Genomic DNA, 22,987 nt, shown 5'->3' on the forward strand with positions numbered 1-22,987 from the left:
TCCAAAAGATCGCAATGATTCTAATCCAGTGATACTCAACCTCTAAGTCAGACATGTCATGCCAATATGGCTACTTTATCTAACACAAAATGACAATATGTTAGCATGTTTTTTAATCCCCTTTCGCTTGCTACCTTAAGAAGTAGCTTTAGACATACAGGTTGAGAAGCACTGAGTTTATATTCTCCATAAAAGAATATGAACATATTTTTCAGATTGTTGTTACAAAAAACTCTTGTACTGTATATCAATAGAATCATTGCTCATTCATTGCTTGCTGATATGTCAAGGATCTCTTTGCAAGTGTATGTGTGTGGCTTACAAGTAAAACAATTAAAGGTCGAATTATTCTGTAGCCAAATCCCATACTTAATAAATTATTGTTTATGAGTGCTTTTAACTTGCAGTGTGTCATATTAGCCAGAAAATAAGAATCAGTCTTTCCCTAATCCGGCTGTCATTGTATGTATTCAGTAAACAGGCTCTGCACACTTACATATCGCACATGATTCATTTTGGATGTAATACTTCCAATGAAGACACACTTATGTTTAATGATAGCCTTATGCAGTCACCTTCTTCTAAAATCCCTTATAGGGCCTTATTTAATAGCCTGCGAGATGCAGACAAATGCATGATTCTGGGGAGTTTGCATGTATGTTTAAAGCAGCAATAATTTAAAAAGTAAAACCAACCTGGTTATTTCCTCTTTAAAGATTTAGACAGGCTTGCTGGAATCGGACCTCTGTCTGCATCTTGCAGGCAATTACTGTACATAAAGCCCATAGTGTTTTTCATCCTGCTCTACCTCCCTCATTACAGTACACTTGTTATTTTTATTAGTTATGATTTACTTGTTTAGCACATACAAATGTCTAAGTATGACTTGCACAGCAGATCCCTTCAGCAAGCGCAAGGAATTACTAGTAAAGTACATTAATTCTTGCATACATTCCTATTGTGATAGGTGTTTGTCTTTCTCTTTCCAGTCTATACTGTAAATGTACTTGAATAGATTTTTGATCTTGTCACAATATCTTTATTCAAGAACTTCATTGAATAAAATATTGTTTGTGACCCCTTTTTCCTTTACCCTATTCTTCCAATTCTCTTTCATTTCTTCATCTGATGGATTTTCACAGCCAAAAGGGGCAAATTAAAGGGTAAGCACTTTCTTTATGCTTATTTTGCTAGTGTTTACTTTCCTTTTATATACATACTGTATTTCATTTCTTTTTTCATTGGTGTTTGTCCTTTCTTGATGCTTGAAATATTTTTTTTTCAGGTTTAAAACTGAATTCTTAATTAGAAACTAGTCAATCATTCTTCATTTATTTTAAAGCATGTGAAAAGATACTTAAAGCAGAATATTGAAATTGTCATTGTTAATTAAATTAGCTGGGTTCAATTTTCAATGGCTTCTTTGTAACTATAGTAGGCATAATAGTGTTCCCACTTGACCGTTTTAGCGGGGCGCCGCACCCTGCCCAATTTTAAAGGGGCAAAATGCGCCCTGCCCTTTTAGCGGCGCCCCCTAAAACTGTCTGCTCTGTGACCCGTGGGTGGGAAAAGTTGCATTGCCCGATCATGCGCATGACATCTATTCACCATGAGGGAAGAGCTTGGGGGAAGCCCAGAACCTCCATATGTGCTGGGCACACCCCCAAGTGTGACGAATTGGGAGCGTGTCACAATGCCCGGCTGGCCATGTCACCTTTTCAGGAGTGTGCGCGCATAGACTCCCTGCCTACCCCCTTAACGCCATGCCCTACCCTGCCCACAGTCTAGCGGGAACACTATATAACACTATCCCACTCCAAAGAAATTTATAACGGAGGGGATCAATAATTTACTAACCTGCACCCCTACATATTTTAGCAACCCTACCATGTATTTTCCGAAGAGCTCAGATGTGGCTATCAAGATTAAAATGTTATTTACCATTATTTGTAAACAGTGTAGCATAAAATGTCTGTTTGTAGGCGAAGAAAACAATAGAAGAAAAATAATTGATGCGCTTTTCTTTTCTCTAACAACATTTTTTTTACATCTTTTTCAGACTCTGAAACTCTGAAGCCTGAGTATTTTGAAGATGTTGGCGCCACTTACTTAGCACCAAGGTTGATCGATTTCCTATTGTCTTTTCATGCTTTAATTATACCTAATCCCTTTCTAATTTCAACATTCAAAGTACTTGATGTAACAAAGTCTTTATTTACCAAATAATAGTACAAATAATGGCTACTGAAAGAGAATAATTTCAGATCTAAATTGGGCTAAATTGACTGATGTGACATGTCAAACTGCCTCCAGTTGTCTCCATATTAATGAGTGGATTATTGTAATTAGTGATCCAACTAAGCAGTGCCTCAGAATCCCTAAATGAAAATGATAGAATTTATGGTCATAAGTGTTCTAATTTCTTAAATATGAACCAAGAAAACAGAAGACGTCACCTACTACTGTAATCTTCAAATGTAAACGTAGCTCTGTGAAATTAATGTGCTTCTCCCATTTAACAGGGAATACTGCACTGATCTGCCGATATCTAATAATAATACAGAATTCCTCTTAAATTTCAACCAGTACATAGACACCAGAACACCAAGTAGTCCATCATGTAAGTAGAATACCTTATTTTTTAGTACATAAAGTACCTTCTTACTTATAAATCTAAAGACTTAATATTCAGTGTCTGTATTTCTATTATTTTGTTTACCATTAAAAAATCCTTACAAAAAAAATGCTAATTGCTCTATATGTTTAGGAAATACATTATTGGGATTTAGTAGTAGGGAATTGTATAGTCTTGAAATAATTGGAATGATCAATGAGGCTCTTGAAAAAGGCTTTGCAGAAAGATTTAGTTCTAAGTATTGGACCCAATACTTAGTATAGACCCTAATGATAAAATCTCCTGACTTGCTCTCTGCAGTTGGCAAAGAATGTGGTGTTAGATGAATCATCTATCTCTTGGCAGGTGCAAAGTTATAGTCAGTACTAAGCTATGGCCACCTTGGCCGGAATGGCTATCTGGCAATTCTGGCAAATGCCAGAAGGGTCAATGGGCCAATCTAACCGTGTGAAGGCCTGGCCGAGCAATTTCGCCCTCCAATGCTCTGCTCAGCCAGCATGCTTAGACTGGCGGCATGTCCAGGACTGTAGAGAGTGGTGACTGTACCTAGGTACTGTAGGAGTAGTGGCCTCAATGTGGAAGTGTGGTCACGCCTCCTACAAAAAAAACTATGACAAAACAGTATGCGAGGCACTTGTAGCTGCGCACTGCACAGGGGGAGATCTGGGGGAAGGAGATCAGTACGATCGCTCCCCCCTGCACTTCATGCTGACAGTGGAGACTGCTGCCCTGCCCGGCCCAAGTAATTAGTACCCTCTCGTCCAGTCTTCTCTGCACCCCTTGAATGGACTCTTTGACGTGTAGCCATGACTCATGACACAGCAAGTGAGGATGAGACAAGAGCGTGATCCAGAGACAAGTCCAATATTTGGTACACAGCAGTGATATTAGCAGACTAAGGTCAGAAGGCAATGTCTCATTCACATGTTTGCGGGTGTGCACAAGTGACATTTCAGAAAGCCATCACCTAGCATTAACTGTTAGGTGAGTTATAACCTCACTCTGCAGAGTATCACTCACTTGTAACCTCATTCTGCAGAGTATCACACACTGGTGACCTCACTCTACTGAGTATCATGGTGAGCTCACTCTGCAGAGTATCAATCACTTGTAACTTCACTCTACAGAGTATCACTCACTCATAACCTCACTCAGCATTTGATCTCACCTGGTCATGTCAGCAGTCTCTTTGTCTCTGGGCTGTTTCCTTCTGTGAGTGTAGTCTCCATGCTGCTGCTGTCTTGGTGTCTTCGGCAATCTCTCTCTCTCTCTCCGCCTCCTCCCCTTACATTCCAGCAGATTGTGGCAGCCGCAGGAGCAGGTAGACAGCAGGTAAGGCAGCCGTGGGACATTCTGGCAATGGTAGTTCTCATCTAGCATGTCACACAGGAAAAGGGAAAAGGTGTCAGGTGGAAGCCACGATGATGAGAGGCAGAACCTGCCTCTTACTGCCACTCCTTACGTCTGACACATTTTTAAAAATTTTACTAATCCCAAAATTTGAGGATTGCTGCCTCCAATTATGGAATTAAAATCCTGGACTTTTTGAAGCTAAATCCCACATTGGCTTCCCTACTTGAGAGCCATATTTCCAAGCTAGGTTGCTGAAGTAAGTGGATTGAACTTTTAATGACTGCTTAGATAGTTCAACAAATATTGCTGACTGTAATATTATGCCTCTCTTCACAGAGTATCTTCCAGCTACTCCAGACTTAGAGGGATACTTCTTTAAAAATGTATATATAAAATGGGGATCATGGACATTCCCAAGCAGTTCCCAGAAACTATCTTCCAATCCATAGTCTTCCCATTTAATAATAAAATATGCATTTATCTTCCTCATTTTTGAGAATCTAGTATATTTTCACTGACATATTTGTCTTGACTGTGGATCTTGACTGGAGGCATAGCAGTAGAAGTATAGCCTACGGTTCATTTAAATTGAGATATATGGAAAGTGTAGTGAACTCTACTGATAGAGAATGGCAATTGCAATTTTACTGTGACTGGAGAGGGAACTGATGCTACAACAAAAGGTCCAACAAATATATTAACAAGCTTTGGAGAGATTTGTGAGATATATTTTATTTTAATTTTCTTACAAATTGTATCGCTTATAGCATTTGGCAGGTTTGGTGTACGTCTCCTATCTGCCTGCAGTCTTTCCATGGATTGAACGTTTTGCAAATTGGCAGTAACCTTTGCTGCCCATGTCTCTTTCAATTTCTCATTCAGTTTGCTCAGTATTAGTACATTACTACACCTGCCTGAAACAAGAAAAGATTGTGGATGATAGCCATGGTTCACAAAAAACAGACTCTGTAACGTGGATGTACAGTACAGTATGTTGTATGCAAATTTCTCTAAGGACAAATTTGCTGCCCCGTTATCTTGCGGTTAGTAGTTATAAATACTGTTTTAAAGGGTTGTTTACGTGATCTCGGCGTACACAATGCTGGCGGTCAGAATCACGGCACCGGAATCCCGACGGTGGAAATCCCAACGCATGCAGGTAAGTAAGCTAACCCTTCCCCTAACCCTACCCCTAATCCACCTTTCCCGCAGGCTATCCCTAGTTCTCCCCTCCCATAGCCTAACCCTAGCCCCCCCACAGCATAACCCTAACCTTTCCCCCCCGCCGCCTAACCTTAACCCTTCCCCTAGTGCCTAACCCCTAATCCTAATACTCACTGTCGGGATCACAACCACCGAAATTCAGGCACCGGGATTCTAAGCGCCAGGATTGTGTGTGCAGGTACTGTATGTAGACTGCATCCCGTTCAAGACGCTGATTTGCCCTATCTGCTTGTCCATTTGTTTGTTTGTTTGTGAATGAAATCCTAATTTTGCAGAATCTCAAAAAAAGCTTTCCAAAATCAAGAGGTGAATTGTGGTCCTCTATAAGAGTAAATAGAGTCTGGGCGGCCAGACTCCATACATATAAGTATTTTTGAAAAACAAACAAGCTGTTTGGGTAGCATAATATAGATTGTAAAATCTTCTGGGACTAATGTGAGTGACTAAAATATTTGCTGTAACGCACGGAGCAATATGTGTGCATTATATAAATAACTGTTAACAAAATAATAATAATATTTCCATAGCATGTTGTGAAAATTACAGATACAATTTTGAATGACCTGTATAATGATGATAATGACTATCAATTCATACAACTATAATTATATGGTTGAAACCTAGAATTTCGCTGTCAATCCCACTTTTCTAATTGGTAAAATTGTGTTATAAAGAATCCATGACATTTCAATTAAACATAAATAAGTTTGTGCCAAAAAGGTACTTAGCATCTGTTTTGAAAAACAGAATCAAAATAAATCTGGGCATATTGCATAATCTGCTAATGCAATATCCACTAGTGTATTTATTGACACGCTTATTGTTAAAGACTTTACCTTTTATGTGAAAGTGATATAATCTCTTGCTGACCTTTAATTTATTTGTGAAAATAATTATTCTTTGCTATTCTTTTGAGATATTTAAACAAATACATTTTAACTAACAGACTAGATTTACCAAACATAGTTTTATAAGAACAAAAAAAGCCTCAAATCCATTTATGTTTGTTACCATCAGAATTCCTTTTTCAACATGAATAAGTGAAGAGGATGTACTGTAAAAGGGAAAGATAGGGTGGAGGGAATACCACGGAGGGTGAAATAGAGATTTGTTCATGAAGTACAAACCCCAGTAATAATGAAGATAGATGTACAGTACAGAGAACATATAGTACAGCTTTAAAGTATTGTAGTAGCACCACATAGAAATAGTTATACATTTGTCAACCAGCCTATGTGTTATGCAGATTTGCACAAATAACAAAGAATCCTTTTTCGTCAACTAATCATTAATTGTATAATAGGCAGAAGTGTGTTAAGTCTACCATACGACATACAGTACTAGGATCCAGAAGCTTGACTAAGGAGGTTAAACTGCCAAGGTGGTTTACACATGTCCAGCTATTGAGGATTAGATGATCTGACACAAGAATACATAATTAGGGCAAACTATACAATAATGATCTCCCAACTTACTTGAAATCAAAAAGCCAGTCTAACTGATTACAAGTACTGTACTCGTATTTTAGAATTAGTGATGAGCAGTTTAGTTTTGCTGAAAACCGAACACACCCAAACTTTGGGGTTCCAAGTCGAACCAAATTCCGGTTTGCATCATGTGCTAAGAAGAACAGATCTCGGATCTCGTATTTTGGATTGCATGTAAACAGGTCCAAATTTCATGATTTTAGCTATTTTTATCAATTTTAAAGAAATCCATAAAACGAACAGTGTGGTTTTGCCAAAACCATAACATATTGCGGGTGGTTTTGCCAAAACCAAAACACGGAAGTCTATGCACATCTCTGGTAAAAATATATAATGTGCAAGTCCCTCTAGTCTTTCTATCTAGTATGCATTTATTTGTACAAATACTGACTTACTAAAAACTAGAGATGTGTGGTTTGGTTTTACTTGGTTATGTTGGGATCTTAGAAACTGCATAATCATATTGGGTATCCGGCTCTCACGTGTTTTGGATAGCCAGTAAGATTAATCCGAATTTGCGCTAATTTGGTGAAAATAACCGAGTCAAAACCAAACAGATCATCTCTACTGAAGACTATTGATACATTTGCTGTATTTGAATGTATTATTGCTTCTGGTGCTGGGGGATTCTAATCAGCTGGGACATCCTGCTATGTGCAGCCTCACAGCTGCAGTATGTTTGATATCTAGGGGGCCTGTCCATTCTGGGGCAGTCTGTTTGGTCCCTGTGTGTGATAAAAGGCAGGAAGGGCTTAGCCTCCTTGTCAGTTATAGCTTTATGCCCTGTGTGTGGCTCGCTAACCCTGGTTTCTGGTATAAACTCTGTGTTACCATCCTGGTGCCATATTGTCCAGCCTTATCTACTTCTGTTCTCTTGCTCTGTGCATATCCTGCCATTACTGTGCTGCCGCCTGTCAGTATTTTTTAGATTTCTTCAGCTCCAATTAAGTCCTTGACGTTCTTGTGGTTTTTTTTCATTCACTCCAGCCATATCTCCTGTGGTCACCAGTTAATTGTATGAGCCCCTACCATCCTGAGCATAAGACCTGGCGGTAACTCAGTACCGGTGAGAGTGTAACTCTCGATGAGAAAAGGGGGGCTGTTATAGGCAGAAGATCTCTGTAGCGTGGTTCTAGGGGTCTCATGCAATTATTCTGTTGTATCATAACAACACACTGATTGACTCAGTCAATCATGTCTGCCCATTGCCATAATATTCAGAGGAGGTGGAGCAAGCTGGTGCAGCAGAGAGGGCCAGCCCATGATGCATTGACAGTGATATCACTGGTGCTACACCCCACCAGGGGATTTCCAAACATCACCTATCCAGGATTAGCAAACCTCTGGACAGAGCTGATTATTTATGGACTGCCCGGAGGAATCCTGGATGGGTGGCAAAACTGTCTGGAAGTCTTCTTGATAGATATTATTATGCAGCCCATGCACTATGTTAGTACCTCTGTAGACGTGGCGGGGGGTGGTTTCACAAACTGAGGCGTTCCTTAAGGAACGCCTGCTGTTTTGTGGGCGGCCACACTGACATCAGCAGTGATGTCAGTGGGGAGCTTCCTGCTCGATCAGAGCAGGAAGCTCCCTGGGGCTTGTGGTTGCCGAGAGCCAACCTTAGGGTCTCGTCGCAAGCCCTGATGGTCGCGATGGTCTTGACCACTGCGACCATCAACCTGGTCGGTCACTAAAGCTGTGGGTGGTAACCCATAGCTTAGCTAGCGACCATCAGGCTGCACTTAAAAAAACAAGCAGCCACCCTCATTCAAAGCGAGCGCTCTCTTCTTTCGTCCGCCTCTGAATGAGGGCCATATTGTCATGTGTAGACCACAAGTAAAATCAAATACAGTATAAATACTTTCAACAAAAAAAGACTGAGGAATGGTTTGTGAGGTACTCAGCTGATTCATCAGCATTCAAACTATTTACTATATTATACTGTCTCTAGACCACTATCTTTGAATTAACTCCTAAGGATTTTCAGTTTTTGAATGATTACTGTATAAGATGCCTTGCACAAATCAGAGTAATATATTGTCACTGATCCATCACTTTAGTTACCAATTCCAAGAAATCCACCAGATAGGTTTGACTTTATTCATGCTGTCCTAGATCTTGTAATTGTCAACATTTCCTTTGTTTTTTAAGTGATTCTATAAATTTTCCAACGATTAATGTAGAAATCACAGGTCCACAGGGGCGTAGCTACCATGGGTGCAGGGGGTGCGGTTGCAATGGGGCCTGCAGTGCCTCCGGGGCTCGCTTCCCCCTGCTCCCAGCTCACCTTAGGGCTGGGCTGGGGGAAATGTGCCCCCCCCGGACCGGTGTACTATTGAATGATTTGGGCCGGCATCCAGCCACATTGACAGTGAGGGAAGCGCACTCTGTGAGGGAGGCAGGCATGCAGATCAGAACCGCCACACAAGCAGTGTTGGAGGTAGCCGTTGGCAAGAAGAAAGCAGCAGACCACAGGCTTCTCTCAGCTCCTGTCACTGTGGGGGCGTGGCTACATGGTACTCCTCTGATACAGTTCTTACTAATTCCGGGAGGAGCCATTGCTGAGCTGAGCCTGCTAGGACATCTTGGACCACCGGCACACCTTCTCACAGCACTAGTGAGGAGTCGGAGTGCCGGACGGAGGAGGTGCGAGTGGGGGGGGCATAGCTATGGGGGCCCCGTGAATATTTTGCTATGGGGCCCCCATAGATCTAACTATGCCCCTGCAGGTCCATATTCAAATTTACTGCTTTCTTGTGTAGTGTAATGTACCTTTATCATTCTCCAGTTCCCTGAAATTAAAGTAATTCTTGAAATAGTCTAGTAAAAGGTCCTGCATGCACTTTTAATACTCTTGGATGTATACCATCTGGAACAATTGACTTATCTATTTTATATTTTGAAAGCTCAATTAACACCACTTATCTAGTAAATAAATTTGTTTCTACAGTTCAGAAGTTTATATGTATCCCCTCTAAGTCTGACTCCGTAGGCCATAAATAATGCAGTAAAAGCAGAGGTACAGCGCACAAGTTGTTACTTTCTGCTCATGTGTCTATTTTTCCACTTTAGTATCTGTTTTGTGTTCCTAAAGACATGCAGAGATTGATGCAACAATATTGCAGAATGAGCTGAAACACGAAAGAAGGTCCACTTCAAAGGATTATGTGTTTTACCTACTCTACAGAGACTATAATTCATTAGTTAGCAATGCACAATCCTGACTACATGTAATATTAGCAGACAGCCCTTTAAGTTAATGTCACTGTTTTAATATGTCAGTTTGATTTCTGGAACCTTAAATTTTCTTTTAAAAACAATTATTTGGTACTCCTTTGATATATTTAAACTAATGCCTTTTAGCTAAATAACTAGATTTACCAAATATTGCCTTATTTAAAATAATACATCTGAGTAGATCATGTAAACCAGACTAGTTGAAAAGACTATGGGCCTGATTCAGAGATGGACACAATACTGATATTTAGGCAGATAGAGTGATTGTTAGCCATTGCGCATGTGTGTAAACTGTACTGCACAGCGCTGCAATTGAATTATGAATACGATCACACAGAGGATTAAATCGCAAAGAGAGTGACAGGTAATCAGTGTTTTGAGGAGGTAACGGGGTGGTGGTTAGAAAAATACAAGAGTGACGGACTGTTTAAACACTGTTTTTCTCGGCATCCATAAATTAGCCCCTGCATTGATGCATGCAGCAGGAGAGCTCTCTGCGTGACTGGAGAGCCGCTATGTCTGTGACAGCTTAGACTTACTCAGAAGACTGATGGCCGCCTGATATGCATTAGATGTTTCCGGTTTTGTGCGTGAGCGGTGGATGTGAGATGCTGTCAGTGAGTGTCTCTAGGCACTGGAAGGCGAGTGAATCATTAGTATATTTTCACAATTGCGATCTGTGAGAAATGGCAGCTGCGATGGCATATGTGTCCACATCTGAATCAGGCCCTTAATATCCATGAACAGAAGCATAATTAGCCCATGAGTAATCTGTAATGGGATACAGAAAATCATTCGGCTAAACACGTTACTCAAGACAAATGAGATCACATAAAATAAACACAAGCTTCTATTTTGTAAATCACTACATATTTTGAGAGGAATAGACAGTGATATCTGTATTCTACTCTAGAGAAAAGTCTGCCTTAAAAAAGCACATTCCTCTGAAGAATGGCTGGAAGACTTTGGGCCTGATCAGAGGTAGACACAGTGTCAATTTCCAGTCACACGCGGACAATGTGTTTAGTCTGCGCATCGTCCAAAGAGCAGCGAGCATGCATTCCAGTGGTTACCGCTGGGGGAAGCAGAGAAAAGCCCTTTGTGTACATAATTTGTTCATTCTCACTGAGGACCTGATTCATATTAGTACAAAAACCCGACGATACTAATCCCATTAGTAAGAGAATTAGTAAAAAGCCTCAGCATTTGGTGGGGGGGGGTCGTGCCTGGGCTGCGTTCCTGGAAATGGGGGCGTGTTGTCCTTGTTTTCTGGGAGTGTCGTGGCCAGGGTGTCAGGGCTGCCGACACTTGAGACTCCTGGAAGGAGTCAGGCCTACTGGGCTCTATAAACTGAGGTGGTTTTAGGAATGACCTTTTCATGAAATTTCAGTAACACGGAATAAAAGTAAATAGAATTTATTCATGGGCAAAATATTATAGCAACATTTCACATAAAGTCTCAACAACACAGAAGTTCAGATATGCAGTAATCAATATAGGAGGAAACCCCTAAATGTAAATAAAGTCTCTGATACTCATGTGGCAGGGAACCCCGAGTCCAATATGAGGCTAATACCTCAAGATGGTATAATGGACCTTACTAGGGTTGAGCCCTGTAGCGTGATGAAAATGTGGAACAGGGTTGAGCCCTGCAATGTAGTGAAGATCCAGAACAGGGTTGAGCCCTTAGACGTGGTGAAAATCCAGAACAGGGTTGAGCCCTGTGATGTACTAAAAGTCGGAGCAGGGTTCAGCCCTGTGGAGCAGTGAAGATCCGGAGCAGGGTTGAGCCCTGTGATGTAGTAAAGATCCGGAGCAGGGTTGAGCCCTGTGATGTAGTGAAGATCCGGTACAGGGTTGAGCCCTGCGATGCGGTGATGGTCCGGAGCAGGATTGAGCCCTGCAGCGTAACGAGGATCCAGAGCGGGGTTTAGCCCCACGATGTAGTGTGGGTCTGGAGCAGGGTTGAGCCCTGCAGCGTGACAGGGATCCGGAGCGGGGTTGAGCCCCGTGATGCACTAAGGGTCCAGCGACGATAACTGTAATGGTGCAGTTGACAACTGTAGTAAAGGTAAGTTCAATGTCCACGGAAGTAGAAGACAACAGGCAGAGTAAATAATCCAGCAGGGGATGCAACCACAGCAATGGAGCAGAATAACAATACTTAGGCAATGGCAATGCTGAGCTCTGTACTGCGTCTGGTAACCAGTATCAGAAGTTTAATCGGAACACGGGCAGAGATACAGCAAAGTCCACAGCAAACCACAGGCACAGCAGGGATCTGGCAGGAGTCCAAGAAAGACCTGACAGTAACGTTGCACAGACACTGAGACACAGTTAGTAACAGGCTTTATACTAGAGGTCTGTGATCCATAGGAAGTTCAGAACATGTGACCCAAATGGAATCAGGTTTGAAATAATAAGCAATCAGAAATCCCACAACCTGACAACACCTTTGAGACAGATGATCATTATGACTCTCTATCCCCTGTATGTGGGGAACGCCAGCAACCAGGATAGCTCCTCCAACGACCACAATGGAACTTTGGCAAATGTAGTATGTCTTTACGTACTGAAATAGTCACAGTCCTGACACAGGGTCTGCTTCAATGTACGCAGATTTCCTGGCCTCGCAAGTTGCCATTCTGAGTCAGCTGAAACTTACTGAGATTGGCCGCTGCTGCCGCTATTGCAGCCAATGGTCGCATTGGTGATGTGATGCAGCATCTTTATTGCAGCTGTGCAATACCATCCACATCCGAATCAGGACCTCTGTCTAAAAAACATATAACACAATGAACTGCCAAAAACAACTGTATCAGTGTGAGATATTTCCTCCTATTCACTCACAAGTTTGATGTTGCAGTTAGCATCATACACCTTCAAGAGCATGACAAGTGTATAGCATGGTTGTACTTTTACTAACTAGCAGAACCTATCACTCTCAAAGCTCACCATTGATCGATAGGTTACCTTACTAAACAGCAGTGGCAAATGATCAGTGAGAAATGTTCAGCATAGAGAGACAGTGGGCCTGATTCAGCAGCGATCACTAATGCGAACGCAGCTTTGTAAATATGCTAATGCTTGCTAAAGCTTAGCCGGCATAAAGACGCCCTCTTCTGATTTCTCATATCCATCCACTGTCACTCTTCTACATAACATTGGTACCACTCATGCAGCATTTACACCAGGTCTGACCTGCTGCAGACACTGTAAGTCTCTTCACACGCAGTGGGCTCTCAAGCTGCATAGGCCAACTCGCTCGAACTGCGTATGTAGTTGCATTTGCGATCGCTGCTGAATCAGGCCCAGTATTCAGTGTTTCTTGATGGCAAATAAATTCATTGTCCCTCTTTCTAGCCTGCAATATATGTGTACCATTTGAATATATGTGTACCATTTGAATATATGTGTACCATTTGAATATGTGTACCATTTGCACAGCTTAGACAGCAGGCTGTAAAAGTGGCACAAAAACAAATAGGAAACTTGTGCAGTGGGTATACGGTGTGTATGCTAATGGTGGTTTACAGGGAAACTATTGGCTGCCAAGCTACTGTAGTATTGTTTTTAATCTCAGAGGGATTATAATGTTACGAACACTGGAGGTAAAACCTTGTATTTCCTCTACATTGCATTGGATGATGAGGTACTTGTATACTGGTTTAGTTAGAACAAAGACCCAGTACCTGTACACAAATACAATTGCAGTATACAAAATAAGTTAAAAGATCCCTCTTAAAAAAGAAAATGAGTTTAGTACTTACAATACCATAGCATTTTATGAATCATTGGATAGCCAGTGAAACCCTCTCATCATGAATCTTCATAATAAGTAGTCATCAAGTAAAACAGATATGGTTTGCATTGTATAATGGTCATAAACTGTGTATTGCATAGAGTACTTGACAACTTTTGGTAGGCGGCATCTGGAAATCCATCAAAGGGGAGGTCCAGGAGGGAGGGGTAGAGGACGCGATGTTACAATTTACATCATTGTGGTGTCATACTATACAGTAGTGCCACTGCATTACGTCTTGGGGCATGGATGCAATGACGAGATTCATAGCAAATTTCATCTTCTTGCCCCTTGCCCTGCTCACGGGAGAAATGGTCTGGATGTGGGAGAGGTTTGCCCTCTGTCCTGGGAGCCAGGAGGACTTCCCCAAGTTCATGAGTCTCACTGATATTTTGGGGACAGTAGGCAACTATGGTGTATTGTATATCAGTTATTTAAATGCTTTCTGCGTTGCATGTCAGTCACCGAAAGACTTTCTGTACTCTATAGAGAATAGATTTATGCGCCAACCCCTGTATACAGATGTGTCCACTTACACCTATCCTCAAACCGAGGCTATTTGGCGCGCCACAGGCTTTGAGACTAAACTGTGCCATGCTTCCGGCCACACACTTTTTCACAATTATGTACATTGTATTCATATCATTAATGCAACAAAAGTACAATGCACTGGTACCCTGGACACTGGCGCTGGCATTGCATGCAGCTGCTGTGTGAGAGTCAGGCGCTAATCTACGTACAAAGGTTCGAGGACCAATATGAGTTAGCCGCAGCATGAATCAGTACTTGCTTAATCTGCGACTTTATACCAAATCCATTGCCACAAAAATACAAATCCTAAGTGCTTTGCAAGCTATTTGTATGCAGCTTTGATGCAAATAAGTGACTTTGCATGCAGCTTAGCTGCAAATAAGAGACCTTGTATGCGGCTTTGATGCAAATAAGCGACTTTGGATGCGGCTTTGATGCAAATAAGTAACTTTGTATGTGGCTTTGATGCAAATAAGCAACTTTTTATGTGTCTCCGATGCAAATAAGCGACTTTATATGCGGCTCTGATACAAATAAGAGACTTTGTATGTGGCTTTGATGCAAATAAGAGATTTTGTATGCGACTTTGATGCAAATATGTGACTTTGTATACGGCTTTGCTGCAAATAAGCAACTTTGTATGCGGCTTTGCTGTAAATGAGTGACTGTATGCAGCTTTCTTCCAAATAAGCGGCTTTGTATACAGCTCTGATTCAAATAAGCAACTTTGTATGTGGCTTTGATTCAAATAAGCAACTTTGTATGTGGCTTTGATGCAAATAAGCGACTTTGTATGTGGCTTTGATGCAAATAAGCGACTTTGTATGTGGATTTGATGCAAATAAGCGACTTTGTATGTGGATTTGATGCAAATAAGCAACTTTGTATGTGGATTTGATGCAAATAAGCTACTTTGTATGTGGCTTGACACTAAATTCAGGAGAATGTATGAAAGTCCAGGAATAGCTACCCATAGTGAAGTGTCTTAAATCATCGCATGCATCTTGCGCCATTTAGTGCATGAAGTCAATGCAGTCATGTAATTTATAGGTTTTTTGTGCCTATATTAGTACTTCTATCATTATTTATTAAAAATAAAGTGTAAGCCATTTAAATAAAATTTTCCAATGACCACATCACAACTGGACTAAGACTGTAGAAAAAATTAGGTGTCAAATGTTCCAATCTGCAATAAAATGCAAACAAGGGCTTCACAGGCAGCTTATTCAAGCATGTTTGTCCTTTACACTTATATAGCGACGGCTAGTTCCCTCTTTGGATAGGAGGCTGCCTATGATGCAGTCAGGACTCGGAGCCTGAGAAGACAGACTCAGAGCCTGCAAAATGGATCTGACAGACGCCAGGACTGGCATATGCACACAAACACCAGGTTCTAGGGACTGCATTGGCTGCAGAAGAGTGGCTTCCTAAGTGGTCTCTCTGTGAATTGCAGTCTGTGTTGGCAGTCCCGGGGAGAGAAAACACCTCCCACTGGGACTGCCTGTCCTCTGTGTGATTAGAAGATAGTGCTACCAATGAGAAACCGCTGCCAGAGTGAAGCCAGTGCACTGACTCACTGAGGTGGCGGATTTTACTTGGGGCAGCCCCTAGGCAATATCCGCCACTGCACTTATTCCAAAACTAATGTATCATTTATCATCACAGCTGGAATGAGCAGGTAGGCAATAAGGGTAAAGCAACCACTGATTCTGAAAGTCATTAGTAAGGTCATTCAAACCGGTGTGATAGTAAAAATAGCATATTTATTACAATTAATAAAACAGAACAAATTTAAATAATGTATCATGTAAATCAAACAAAGGCATATATCACCAGGCAATTTAAAGCCCACTAGTTATATGAAGGTGCAGGTGCAGTTATATGACGGTGCAGATGGAGCATAACAAATAGAGCAGACGCCATGTGTGTTATTGGTGGGTCTACACATGACAATCCAAAGCATGCAAGATCTAGACTTTCACAGGTTTATTGCCTTGTTTTGAGTTTGGATGTTGGCCGAGGGGACAGAATATCGACTCTGTTCCTCTTGGTACCCCCCCAGCGGTGACATGTAACACACTGACACATTTTTTCATTTGTTTGGGTTGTACTAAGCATTGCATCTGTGATGCAGTACATCTCGCCACTTATCGGGTACATACCGGTGTTAATTACGCAGGTATATACCTAAAAATGAAATTAAAATCACAAAGGACTGCTCTTCCGATAAGAGTTGTCCTTTGTGATAGAGGGACTTTTGGGATGCATGCATAGAGTGGTGCCGCCGCAGGGGACCCTGGTAGGGAGAAGAAATGCGAATAGAAGACCATAAGCTTCTGTTGGGTAACTCCATCCAAAGATGGCATTACCCACCAGATCCAAGCTCCAGAATGGCTCCCATGCCGGAGCTTGGTACGTATGGAAATGTGTCCAAAACTCATAAAATGGCATTTTCTGAGTTTTGGCTGTATTTTCAAGCTTAGTACATCCAGCCCTATAGGAGAAGCCACAGCAGAGGCTAAATTAATCCAAAATGCTTTGTAAATGTATTGAGAAATACTTGTAATGCTTTGAGTGCTGTGCACTAATTTTGTTTGTGCTGTCAATGCTACTATATTGAGTGTACGTTTAGAATTACAAGGATCCAACTTATTTTACTGCACCTGACTCTACTCTTTTATGTAAATTTGTCACCTGGACAGGACCGAATTAAGAGCCACATGGGCCTGGAGCTGAAAATGTTCAAGGGCATATACTGTGAAGGGGAGCAGCTGTAACTAGTGCTGTGTGGGTGTTTCCAGAGCCTTGTGGGTGTACATCCCATACACAATCAGCCCCATTGTCTCCCTAAATAACTCGTAGATAAAAATAGAAAAAATGCATAATTTTGTGTAATAAATAGAAAAACTATTTTAATACTTTATGGCTGACTCTGTGACCAGCTGGGCAGCTGGTCATCACCATGCTGATAATGGGCCTATATTTATGTGGAGGCCTGGAGCTGTAGTACCATCACCCCACTGTTAATCTGGCCCTTTTTCTACAACATTATATGACACTTTATTCTAGTAACTCCAAATATCTTATAGTACTGTATCAATATTGTATTATCTTTTCTTGTTTAAAATGCATGCTTACTGTCTTACCGTAACTTCTACAATTTCCAATGTCAGGAAGTAATGTGCACAGATACAGTAAACTTTATCTACTGTAAAGCAGGAAAACATTGACCACAGTACTGGCAAGTCATGTAAAATATTTATCTCATACGTTAGTTATGAGACGTTTCCTTTTCAGAATATAGTTTATCTGGAAAGCAATGACAAGTGACAGCCCCATTTTGTTGCCACCCTCCCTCCATATGAAATTTTTTTTTTTTAATAATTACTTCCTTTGTTATTTAGTAACTCTTGATAATGACATCTGGAAGAAGATTAGAATATTTAATTAAAGGGCTAAATGTCATTAGTTAATTCTCTGAAGATACAGAAGCTGATCTAGTTGCTATTCACCTTAAAGACAGGCTGTCCTGCACAAACAGCTACATGGTTATGGAATCAGGGCAAACTTTTCTCATATCATCCTAAAGGCCCCCATACACGGTGCGATATGCACCTTGTGATGCGACTTGCGATCCGATGGCCGACATATCGGGCGGTCCCCACACACAGAGCAATTGGGTGGCCGACCGCCCAATATGCCAGCCCCCCTCCTCCCCCGCATAGCGCTGCATGGGATCGTACATCGCAACCCCAGATCAAGTGAACATGCAGTAAGTTCTGGAGGTGCGATGTTCGACCTCACGAGAGCGCGCAGTGGCCGATATCATGCCCACACATGGTACGATATAGTAGCGATATCGTACCAATCCGTCGGATCGACTGTTATATCACACCATTTAGAGACTGACAGTGATAAAGGAAAAGGATGTCCACATTGGGGACAAAACTAGGCTGGTTGGACCCTTATAAACAATGTACTCTATTGTGTGTTCAGAATGGTATCTATCTGTCAATAATATTAATTATTTTTAGTTGGTAAAAATATTTTGTTATATCCTGTTTAGTATTGTTTTTCAATTTGCGTAGAAATATAGAATGCAGCATTTTTAATACACATCTATTCATGAATGTCAACTATAATAAAAATTATACATTGGATAAACTCATTTAAATAATCTGAACAATTATATAAATAACAGTAGTACAGTAATGCACGTTTATAAAGCACACTCTCCACATTCTGTTCTGTAAAGAATAATGGTTCCACAGACATCAACTGACTGATTAACAGCAAGTTCACAAGGTTCCTATGCTCACATAGTCTACACACAGTACATGAGCGATCAGTACAATTCTCGGGATACGTTCAGTATCCCGGCACATGGGATGCTGGCGCTTAGTATCCTGACTCCTGTCAGAATCCCGGCACCGGCATCCCGAAGGTAAGTATCGGGGTTAGGGTTAGGTACTAGGGGGAGGGTTAGGTTTAGGCACTAGGGGGGGAAGTTAGGTTCAGGCATCGGGGAAGGAGCATTAGGGGTAGGGTAAGTAGAGCGGGGAGGGTTAGGATACCTACCAACAGGTGTCGGTATCCTGACCCTGTCGGGATGCGGCGTTAGGATTTTGACCGTCGCGAACGCGACGGTCAATACCCAATTCTCATATTGTGCTTTAGAAATGCTCATACAGTACTTTGCTCTTTCTCTCTCTTTGACAAATGTTTTACATTAATACAGTATATTACTTTATTAACGTATATGAATATAATGGGGCTGATTCTGGGGCAAAGCAAGAAAGAGGAGAGTAAATTTGCACCTGGACAAACCATGTTGCAATTCAAGGGGGACAAACACATTTATTTTTACGCATGTAGGGTTAATGCTGGCTGCTTCTGCATGTAGCTCACAAATGCTCGACAGCTTTATTTTTACACTGCAAATTAAAGTTGGGCTATGACACACCCCTCCAAAATCTAAATCTGTCTGCAAATTTTCTATCTACCCAAACTGAAGTGCAGCATGGTTTTGCCAAGGTGCAAAGTTACAGTACTTGCTTTCCTTTGCTCCCAACTCAGAATCAGCACCAATGTTGTCATGTACACATGTGCGATCACTCTTCTACTCGTTGATCATCGGGACTGTCTGCTGTCGGAGCCCTCGCCCCCGCAACTCCGAATTGATATATGTAGCCAAATAAAGATCTATTTTTTGGGGGACCGGCTTAAAACATGTATAAATAAGGCCTAGGAGCTCTCTGAGTTCTATGAACATTTTTCTTGACCAGTAACTGATTGCCGTGATTGTTATAACAGCATTGTGTGACCAAGATGTACAAAATTGTCCTTTTTTCTGTTTCCAATGTCCTGCAGAAATTCACATTAAATATTTGTGTTTCATAGGCAATAAAGAATTGATTAACAGAGCACTACTGGATGCAGGGTTTACAAATGATCTTGTACAGAATTATTGGAAAGGATCATTACCGTAAGTAATGTTCATTTTTATTTATTTAAGGTTTTTGTGATAAAAGTAATACTGAACAGTATTGAAGGGCGTGTATTCTATAATTGTTTATTGTTATATATTGTAATTTATGACTTTGCAATCATTCATACCTGTATCTGCTCCTGCTAACAGTGTTTTCAAAATAAGTCTGATCGTTATTCCACCGTTTCATGTGCAAAGTATTTGATGAATGTATTTCTACAAGTTTGCATCTCACTTTAACAGAATACATAATGACTGAAACATTTATACTACATGACAGTTAGGATAAGGGAATGCATTTTGTACACCTACAATGGTTTCACCCATGGGCTCTAGGGAAAATAGGCATTTTTGGTCACTATAATGTCTGTCACACCAGCATTTTCAGTTTTGACCATGTAAATATGGAGTGGACATGTACAGTACTTAGTTGTTCAGGAAAGTAGTTTTCTTAAAGTTTGGGTTGGAATTAGTGACTATAGGACACACAGGCAAACCCACCTGTGTGTTTCAGTTTGAACCTCCTTAAATTATCATAGTTCCCAGTGTAGACTTCTTGGCCCCATCGAGCCTATGGGATGTAATCACACTCCCCCCTAGGAGAGTGACTAATAGGATGCTATTTATCCATGCATTGATGTTATGCCATCTATAATCCTGAGCACCAGATTATTATCACCACCACTAGCCACCCATGGGAGGCCCAGGTACATTGTACTCATCCCATGGTGATCTCTGCACTGCTGAGTGGGGCTGCAGACATGGGTAGTTGTCATTACAAATCAGAAGCCATACATTGGCTCATGTAACACTGATTAGGGTTCACCTTGTTCTGTGCCATTAGCCATTAGGTGAAGTTAGTCATCAGCCCAAGTGACTACTCTCCAAGTAAAAATATCGACATTTAACTTTATCACTTTGAAGAGGAAGCTACCAGGTCATTAAAAAAAGAAAGCTTTAATGCTTCATATAACTGCATGCAACAATATAAACCTCATGCAACAATATAAACCTATTATTTGCTAAACAGAATTATGATACTGAATTTGCTTGAACCATAAGAGAAGTGTTGAGCTTGTTGAATCAGGAGGAATATGAAGGGACAGTCACGTTTTTTTAAAACATGGTGAAGGAAGGTCTGTACTGTATCACGGTGGAATGTAGCAGTATGGCAGATGGCCCTGCTTTATCATACACCACAGAACACAAGGCAATCCTAATCCATCGCTGATGCCTTTGCATATTCAAGGTATTCATGTATACTTTAATAAGTCTCTGCTTTGATTGGTTTAGCCTACTCAAGTATTGTTTTGACATCTAGACACATTAAAATTGAGCCAATTGAGAGCAGCAGGAGAAATGTCCAAGTACATTACCGCTTTTGATACAGATGGCAACAATGTTCCTGAAAGATATTGCCTGGTCCATGACCAGTTCCTTTTCCTTAGATATGCCCTTATGAAAGGGAATATACTGTACCTACTTCTTTGGTGAGTTTGGTGATACCTGAAAATGCACTTGGTAAAATTTTGTTCTGTTTATCTTCCTGTATTCATTAAAATAATCAATTGTAATTGGACATTGCACCTGTATTTATTACATGCTTCACTTTTGTGTGAAGGTTTTTATTGCATTTCTAGAAGTGGAAGATGTGTAATCCTGGGAATGCATCCCTAAATACTTGGGCGCAAGAATTGGAATAGTTACCTAATAAATACTTAGCAAATCGTGCCCCCTTCCACTTTACTCCTCAGCAGCAAGCACAGACATTTGCAGCCCTCACAGATCTCTCACCATTTTGTTATGGTGCACACAAATCTGTACATGAAACCCAACCACTAAAGAGCATTTGTGCTGTTGATTTGCACTTTTGAATGGTTGTAACTTGCAAATGAGCCTTATTGTTCATGAAATCACAGTGGAAACCCACCAAAAACATAAAGTATGATATTCATGGTATGATAGTCATCATTGGGAAGAAAACATATTTGTGCAGTCACCTTAATTGGGACTAATCAGTATAGTACAAAGGTACTTTGCTCAGCAGGTGAACCTCGATGAGAAAATGAATAAAGTAAGGTGCGCTTTAAAGCTCCAAGGCAAGATCATTTTGAAGACTGGATATTACTGTAATCCATGAAAGGATCTAGAAAGTTGTGCAAAATGTATTTTTGAACCAGTGATTGTAATTTAACTGATTAATTGTCTTTCACTTAACTATGGTCTGGCTCGTGTAGGAAAAAAAAAAACCTGTGTGAATGAACCTTTTACTTAGTGAATGAACCTTTTACATACAGGAGACTTAATATAGCAGTGGTTCCCAAACTGTGCGCCGTGGCACCCTGGGGTGCCTCCGGTTTTGGTCCAGCACCAAATCAAATTATTTATGGTCAATGTATTGTAAATATGTGGACAAACAGAAGCGCAAACCTGTCACCCACTACATAATGGATGACAGGTAGCACAATTTACATCACTGTACTACTTCACTACATTTTTTTCCGAATTTCTCAATAACAAATTTTGGCTTAGGGGTGCCGTGAAAACAATTTTGATGCACTAGGGTACCGCAATTCAAAAAAGTTTGGGAACCACTGTAATATAGTATATATTATATATAAAATCATTTATAAAATATAAGAAAACAGATGTCAGCTCAAATTATTGCATAAACTGAAGTAAAGTATATTTGTTAATACCATAATTACAGACAACATGTGACTTTAACCCTGATGGGAAAATGCCATTCAATGTGTTGAATACCATAGAGTGTTGTTTTAAATAATTACATATTTTAAATTTGTTCATTTGATATAATTTCTATTTTATTCCAGGAGAGGGATTGGTGCCAGATTTGTAACGACAGACGGTGGAATTACAAGAGTATATCCAAAAAGGTAAATTAAAGTCTGCACCCTGTAAGGTGTCCAACAGTATCACCTGCAACCAGAAGTCAATTTCCTTCACTCTTAGTGCACCTCCTCCTTTTCCACATTCCTCTTACAGTTCCTTCTGGTGCTGGTGAATGAATTGACTGCATAAGGCTGAGTACTTATGCTGTATGAAATATAATGTGACATGAAATGGGAGTGCCGACATTGCTGTATGAACTATGATGTGAGGGCACCACCACCTTTTAAGTGGTAACCAGTGATGCATAACTGAAGGTGTAAAATTAATGTAACACTACTTGGGGACATGCCTTGAGTCCAAACACCCTTATCTGA

At 40.8% G+C, this 22,987-nt stretch overlaps 1 protein-coding gene across 4 annotated transcripts in view; it reads left to right on the forward strand.

Moving 5' to 3' along the window:
* The window catches only part of CACNA2D1 (calcium voltage-gated channel auxiliary subunit alpha2delta 1), a 901,795-nt gene that overhangs the window by 811,448 nt on the left and 67,360 nt on the right, over positions 1-22,987 (forward strand). For 2 of the 4 annotated variants that reach the window (XM_088468929.1, XM_088468930.1), the window contains exons 23-27: positions 1,143-1,163; positions 2,060-2,120; positions 2,523-2,620; positions 19,673-19,757; positions 22,595-22,657. In XM_088468929.1, coding sequence (XP_088325055.1) covers positions 1,143-1,163; positions 2,060-2,120; positions 2,523-2,620; positions 19,673-19,757; positions 22,595-22,657 — 328 coding nt within the window. The remainder of the gene's footprint in view (positions 1-1,142; positions 1,164-2,059; positions 2,121-2,522; positions 2,621-19,672; positions 19,758-22,594; positions 22,658-22,987) is intronic. The other 2 variants (XM_088468931.1, XM_088468932.1) reach the window with 1 other exon arrangement.

Source organism: Taudactylus pleione, unplaced genomic scaffold, assembly GCF_031769625.1.
Source record: "Taudactylus pleione unplaced genomic scaffold, aTauple2 ptg000086l, whole genome shotgun sequence".
Lineage (NCBI taxonomy): Eukaryota > Metazoa > Chordata > Amphibia > Anura > Myobatrachidae > Taudactylus > Taudactylus pleione.